Raw genomic sequence first — 8,001 nt, forward strand, 5'->3', positions numbered from 1 at the left:
ACCATTTAACAAATTCTACCTTCATTAAATTACTTCAAAATAAATTAAGTGGCTTGCAAATTAGAATTGATTGTGGGCCTCATTACTAAGGAACATATTGTACAAGGCAGATGTTCTCATTTGGCAGCTGTGCTGCTTCTTTACTCATATTAAAAAAGAATAGAGGTGGTACCAGAAGAAAATGTTAAAATGTTCAGTGATAGATAGATAGATAGATCCACATAGATAGATAGATAAAATCCACAAAGAAATGGAAAAGAAAGATGAACGTTTCGGCCGATCAGGGCCATTGCCAACACCGGACTGATCGGTGTTCTTTCCATAGTATTTCGTTGTCAACATCGGACTGATCAGTCCGGTGTTGGCAACGGCCCTGATCGGCCAAAACGTTCATCTTTCTTTTCTATTTCACTGTGGATTTTCAGCATTTTATATATTTATATATATATATATATATATATATATATATATATATATATATATATATATATATATATATATATATATATATATATATATATATATATATATATATATAATCTTTTATTCTTTATTTACTTTAGTTTCTGGCATCCTAACTAGTAAATCTAAGCTTAAAACAAAATTCTGTACGGTATTTTTTTTTTACCTACATAATTTTCAAGCTTTCAAATAATCATATATTAACAGAAATGTATTAAATGTATGAAGACCTTTGGAACACAATTCAGCGGCTTCTTAATGGTCATTCTTGGTCATAAATCTCATTCCTTTTTCTTGGAAGCATCTTCAGTGGCAGAACTGCCTCCCAGTCCAGTCAAAACTGAACTCTTCATAAAATTAGCAATGACACTGATAGCTGTTGAGAAGTATTTCTGTATGATTCCATGACGCTTCAAACCAGGAAGCAAGACAATTCCCACCACTGTAACAAGAGTTCATACGAGCAAATTATGAAGGCAGTCGTTCCTAAAGAAATTGTTATTGCTTATACAGTACAGCTTATACTGAATAAAACTGCTCATGGAAAGATACTGTGAAAAGTAATATCGATGAACTAGTTGTATAGAAGAAGCATGCATACATGTGCAATAGGTAATAAACCCTATTTCCTGATTCATCTTTTTTTTTAACAGAACAACAAGCCCATTTCCTATCGCTATTAAATTATAACATTAAATTCAGAATTAAGGCTTTAAGTTAACAATGACCAACACTTACCAATAAGGTAGGTAAGCAGCAGGTTGTTGATCGTGTTCCCTACCCAAGCACACAGAAGCAAACTGCCTGTTACCATCACAAAGTACTGGGAAAATAACATTATTATTAATAAAACAACGGTTAGAATACTTGTATAAACAAGTTCAAATTAAACTAAATGTTATGATTAACACACAGTAATCTGAAAAGTTTATACTGTATTATAGTTAGTTTCAAAAGGAAAGGTTTCTACAAGATATAAAATAGGCCAACTGTCCTCTTTCATCCTTGGCTTTCAAGTTGAAGTTTGTCCAGAAATGTCAGTTTTAAGAAAAAAAAAGGCAATAAAAAATAAAATGATTTAAAAAGTTTGTCTGGTCTCTATTAGCCATTTTAATTATATTTCTATAATTACTCGCAAAATGCTGTTTTATAAAATAATTTAACATGCTACTGTACTTTCAACAGTCAATAATATAATAGAACTGAGCTATGTATACTTTTATACCTAATGCTTGAAATATGTATTAGTAATCCCTTTCTTTCATAGCGCAAATCCTTCACTCTATACCTACTATAATCTATATTTCAATCTATATTTCACACACACATTACATATACAATCATCCCATCATTCTCGGAGCCTATTCTTAATTAACCATTAAAATTATCATGACTAACTTTACACATTCTAACTTTAATTTCATGCAAAATCATCTTAAACTGTGACAGACATTTATTGCACCATACTATGTATCATTCATTAACCCTTAAGATGTCCAAAGCACCCGAAACTGCAAAAAAATATAACAAAATTCAAGATACATTAAAACATATTCTAAGAATGAAGCAACACTTTAGTGCCAACTGTATACTGTACAATAGATTAGGCTCGATTTCCTATAATTATTGGGTTGACTTGGGCAGCCAGCTAAATTAATCCCAAATATTTGTGTTTAAATAATATAATTTGCATGATAAATTTATGGATACACCATTAGAAATTCAAGTTTACTCACTGTCCTTGGTTTCGATTCCTTCATTGACGTAAGAGTATTTGAGATGTATGAAGCCAAGCCACAGAGGGAAGCTATGGAGGTAATGATCTGCTCATAGTTGCGCTCATGAGCCCCCGTCCAATAGTGTGCTCCTACTATCCAAGGCACAATCTGCATAACATAATAAGAAAGCGTTACAAGAAAGTTTGAAATAAAATTTAAAACTTCTACTCCTACAAAAAGGAATTATTGAATTATTGATTATTCAAAGTATTATTAAACTTGAATTATTCAGAGGAATTCCTGAAACCAGCAACTTCAAGAACAGGAGGACATAGATTCATGCCAAGGAAACAAAGGTGCCAAAAAAAAATATTAAAAAGTTTTCTTTGGCAAACAGGGTGGTAAATAGTTGGAACAAGTGAAAAGGTGGAGGAGGTCAAAACCGTCAGTAACTTAAAAGCGTTATATGACAAACAGTACAGTACTGTACTGGGAAGACAGATCACCATGAGTATTGCTTTCATCCTGTAACTACACTTGGGTAATTACACTCACACACACAAACACACTACGGTAAGAAAAGTAAGCAACAATTTGGAAGAATACTTTCATGTGTCTCAAACTTCCAGAGACAAATTCAGGCTTTCAGAAGAGTCAGTAGAACTATTTTTTTTTTTAATCATAAGATACAGTAGTAAATTTTTGTGTACACACAAGTGTACATGTATAGACATGTATGCATATGCACGTATGAGCAGTTGCGTGAATTCATTCACTTACACATTATGTTCTTAACTAACCTGTGGCACTAAATAGTCACAGAGTGTTACTGTGATTCCCAACACAGAGAGTAATGTCAGCATTGAAGGCTCTATGTACCAGATTGCACTGAAAAATAAATATTTTAACTGCATTCACAATACATTAACTTTAGCTGTAATTTAAACAACAATTTCTTATCGTAAACTTCTCATTTACTACATTTTTTGTTACATAAATTACTATTAGATACTGTACTAGAAAATTTAGTAATTTTGTCTTGCAATACATACATTTGAGAATTCAAATGTATATTTACATTACTTTATTTAAATAATAAGTATAAATTTAAAGATATCATAGTGAAATTATTCTTCCTAACATGAAGTTAACATGACCTTTTTTAGTTATGGTAGAACAAATTGAAATATCAATAATGGCGTAATAAGTACTTTTAAAAATCAAGAACAGTTAGAACCAAGTTCTAGATTTGCAACTTTTTCAGTTTTTAAATACCCTGATGTTGGACTATTAAGTTACTGATGTTGACATGACATTTGATCAATGCTGTCAACACTGGAATAATGTTGCCTTAACACTACCAACTTATTGCTAGGTTAATGAAACTATTTAATTTCAAAACACCTTGGAAAAACATATGATCAATTTTAGCACAACATACTCTACGTAACTATTGTATTTTAAAATAATTTTGCACTTTAGGAGTATCCAGTTACCAGTTTTACAAAGACCAGATTATTATTACTTAAATGTATTGTTCAAGACAAGTTATTTTGTCTATACACACTATACCAATGTATTTTATATAAATCTGTTTATAACTATCATGTTTCATAAAAATGATTATTCATCACAAGTTTCCATCATAAAGGACTAACAAGCTAATCATGGTAAATTACTATCAAGTACTGTACAGTATAAGACTGAGACAAATCTTACAGAAACAGCGTTGTGACTGTTGAGATAGATATGAATGGATAGTAATGTTTTTCCCATATGAGTAGTGAGTGCACAGAACACAGCACCTCGCGCCACCCTTCCAGCTCTCGGCGCAGTGTTTTAACACGCCGATCCTGCAAACAAGATAAAAGTTATACAATAATTAAAATTTTAAAACTTAAGTCTTATATCAGTTACATAACAAAGTCTAATATTAATTTTATAACCTTTGAAATTTTAAGTTTAACATTTACATTACTAAATATGCAGTGCAAATTTACCAACTACAATACTGAAATAACATCTAAACTAGATAGTTATTACTTTTCAAAACAGCCATAAACTTGAAAATTATTAAACACAATTATCTCTACTACTTTTTCCTCATTTTTACTTTCAGGCATCAGTCCAAAAGAAATTTTAGAATAAATAGAACATTAAGTGTATCTAACAAATTCCCTCAACATTATACAATACTGTATACAGTAGCATGTCTTCTGCACTATATACAGCAGCATTAAATAGAGCCAGCAATAAAGCCACAGTAGGACCCCACTGCTTCATACAACCAACCTGAGAGCCGCTAACCCTAGAGGCTTCAATGAGGACAGAGGGCAACTAAATCTCACTCTAAGTAAAAAATGTAAGTTTGATTTAGAGTGATGTACACCTGTCCAGTCCAGGCAGTATTGCAATTTGTATAAGTTATGAATAGTTTCTGTACCTGATAATGACAATGTTATAATATGTTGTTACTGTGACATCAAATGTAATTATTAATGTACTGTAATTGTTATGTTAACTTTCCAAATTCTAAATGAACCACCACTTATGAACAAAGATTTTGATTTGATAACGAATTGTAAAGAAAAAATTATCCCACAAGAAATTAATTTCTCTCATACATTTTTCTAATGAAAGGATAATACAAAATATGTTTGGCAAGGTTTGATAGGGATAAGTTTACCCTCCTTCTGGTAGTAACAGTACCTCGCACAGCAACACAGACCAGCACTCCACAGCAACACACAGACCAACACCCCACAGCAACACACAGACCAACACCCCACAGCAACACACAGACCAACACCCCACAGCAACACACAGACCAACACCCCACAGCAACACACAGACCAACACCCCACAGCAACACACAGACCAACACCCCACAGCAACACACAGACCATCACCCCACAGCAACACACAGACCACCAACCCACAGCAACACAGGTTAGCACCCCACAGCAACACACAGACCAGCACCCCACAGCAACACAGACCAGCATCCCACAGCAACACATAGACCAGCACCCCACAGCAACAGAGACCAACACCCCACAGCAACACACAGACCAGCACCCCACAGCAACACACAGACCAGCACCCCACAGCAACACACAGACCAGCACCCCACAGCAACACACAGACCAGCACCCCACAGCAACACACAGACCAACACCCCACAGCAACACACAGACCAGCACCCCACAGCAACACACAGACCAGCACCCCACAGCAACACACAGACCAACACCCCACAGCAACACACAGACCAAAGCACCCCACAGCAACACACAGACCAGCACCCCACAGCAACACACAGACCAGCACCCCACAGCAACACAGACCAGCACCCTACAGCAACACACAGACCAACACCCCACAGCAACACACAGACCAGCACCCCACAGCAACACACAGACCAGCACCCCACAGCAACACACAGACCAACACCCCACAGCAACACACAGACCAACACCCCACAGCAACACACAGACCAGCACCCCACAGCAACACACAGACCAGCACCCCACAGCAACACACAGACCAACACCCCACAGCAACACAGACCAGCACTCCACAGCAACACACAGACCAAAGCACCCCAAAGCAACACACAGACCAACACCCCACAGCAACACACAGACCAGCACCCCACAGCAACACACAGACCAGCACTCCACAGCAACACACAGACCAAAGCACCCCAAAGCAACACACAGACCAGCACCCCACAGCAACACACAGACCAACACCCCACAGCAACACACAGACCAGCACCCCACAGCAACACACAGACCAACACCCCACAGCAACACACAGACCAACACCCCACAGCAACAGAGACCAACACCCCACAGCAACACACAGACCAACACCCCACAGCAACAGAGACCAACACCCCACAGCAACACACAGACCAGCACCCCACAGCAACACACAGACCAGCACCCTACAGCAACACACAGACCAGCACCCCACAGCAACACACAGACCAGCACCCCACAGCAACACACAGACCAGCACCCCACAGCAACACACAGACCAGCACCCCACAGCAACACACAGACCAGCACCCCACAGCAACACACAGACCAGCACTCCACAGCAACACACAGACCAAAGCACCCCAAAGCAACACACAGACCAGCACCCCACAGACCAGCACCCCACAGCAACACACAGACCAGCAATACTCACCTGATCTTGTGTCATATCCATTGCACGATTTGTTTACAAATCTCCCAGCTCGGAGACCGCGTTCCTGCACCAACTCCACGATCTCTAAATTTCTCACCTCACACTTGGTTAAACAGTCAAGAGTCTACAGAACAACACACGCCAACACTCGTCTCATCAAACTGCTCCCATACGACCTTATGACAGGGACGGGGAATATTGTATTTGGGAGTGGTAGAGGGAGACGCAGCCTGGGTCCGCAGAGTGGCGCCTGGCACTCCCTGCCCCGCGCCTGCGCACTCCTCTCTCTCTCGCTAACGGAAATTTAAACCAATACTCTGAACATTTTCTATAATATTCATAATTTATGAAGGTTAAAAGTGCATGCATGTGTGGATAAGATACATGAGTAGTGGTGGATTCGTAGGTAAGAGACACGGTACAATGCGTGAAGCCACTATTACGAAGAACGTATATTACAAGGGGGTGAACTACGGTCCTAATCATGAATGAAAGTTACAGCAAATCTTGCGATCAATGGTTATGTTGAGTTAATGTTTGGCTGTCATAATATGTTTTATAAATTAACAAAAATCAATTGGGAGCAAATGTTGGGATTCAAACGGTTAAAACCTTCGGCTTGGATACTCCCAAGATGCGCACCTTAATTACTACTGGACCAAGCAGCCCGTCCTCCAAAAATGGGGTGGTAAATGTAAGAAGACAAATAAATGCAATTATGTACTATTCATAGCAGTTAGGAATTGTACTTATTTTCACTTAGTATTAAATCGTAGTCATATATATTGTGAATATTTGAGTTTACCTGAAAAACTGAATAGAAAACCACACCCTCGCCTATCCGTGTTAGTTTTTGAAGATAATAATTTTATTGCTTCTTAATTACAATTAGTACTTAATTTGTAGCTATATTAATATTACAGTTTTATAAAACTAATAAAACAAAACTAAAATATATCAATAAATTGTAAAGTAACTCAGGATATTTTAGAATTTTGTATAAAATCTATATTGTTTAATAAACCTGAAAAAGAAATTCCTGATATTTAAACCTTGTGAATTACAAACTTAAATTAAAAACTTTATCCTAGAATTTTTAGTGTCTTAACAGAAAACGAAGAGAATTAAATCAGGGGGAGGGAGTTGAGTAAAAGTAAGTCCATAAGTACAATTATGCGGACCAAGACATGGTCATAACTTGCGAAGAAACTGATCCCACAGGACGTGTGCTGGAGACCTCTACTGAAGCCAGTCCTGGTTTTACATGTAACCCTTATGCACGCAGTGTATGGAGGTTATATCCACCACTTATGATACAAGCAAGCAACATTTTGTTAGCATCCTTACACATATAACAATAGTTAATCAGCATTTTAATTAGAATAATACTTAATATGCTAATCAAGCTAAAATATATGAATTGTTAAGATAAGACAGCCACTGTTCATTCACTCAGCAGTATAGGTTCCGTGTTTTTTTTCAGTATGGGGGGAAATAGTGACTAGAGACTTGAGAGTTTTTAAATTATTAATTATATACAAGAGTTCTTACATTCTTGTAAAGTCACTAGCTTTATAATTCAGAGGTACTACGGGCAGGTCCTTAATCCTAATTTTCCCCG

The 8,001-nt window shown here is 37.2% G+C and overlaps 1 protein-coding gene across 1 annotated transcript; it reads right to left on the reverse strand.

Annotated features, from left to right (window-relative positions):
- Window positions 1–543: 543 nt before the first annotated feature.
- Arl6IP1 (ADP-ribosylation factor-like 6 interacting protein 1) lies at window positions 544–6,669 on the reverse strand. The gene is made up of 6 exons (XM_045767606.2): window positions 6,381–6,669; window positions 3,900–4,033; window positions 2,981–3,068; window positions 2,199–2,348; window positions 1,201–1,285; window positions 544–904 (listed from the first exon to the last, which is right to left on the reverse strand). Exons 1-6 carry the CDS (start codon window positions 6,399–6,401, stop codon window positions 744–746), a joined length of 639 nt encoding a protein of 212 aa, XP_045623562.2. The 5' UTR covers window positions 6,402–6,669; the 3' UTR covers window positions 544–743.
- Window positions 6,670–8,001: the final 1,332 nt, after the last annotated feature.

Source organism: Procambarus clarkii, chromosome 72 (genome assembly GCF_040958095.1).
Source record: "Procambarus clarkii isolate CNS0578487 chromosome 72, FALCON_Pclarkii_2.0, whole genome shotgun sequence".
Classification (NCBI taxonomy): Eukaryota; Metazoa; Arthropoda; class Malacostraca; order Decapoda; family Cambaridae; genus Procambarus; species Procambarus clarkii.

Coding starts and splice junctions, on each gene's coding strand:
- Arl6IP1 (XM_045767606.2), bottom strand. CDS start 6,401: ATGGATATGACACAAGATCAG. Junction 3,069..3,899: donor ACAGTCACAACGCTGTTTCT/GTAAGATTTGTC, acceptor TTTATTTTTCAG/TGCAATCTGGTACATAGAGC. Junction 905..1,200: donor GCTGCTTACCTACCTTATTG/GTAAGTGTTGGT, acceptor CTCTTGTTACAG/TGGTGGGAATTGTCTTGCTT.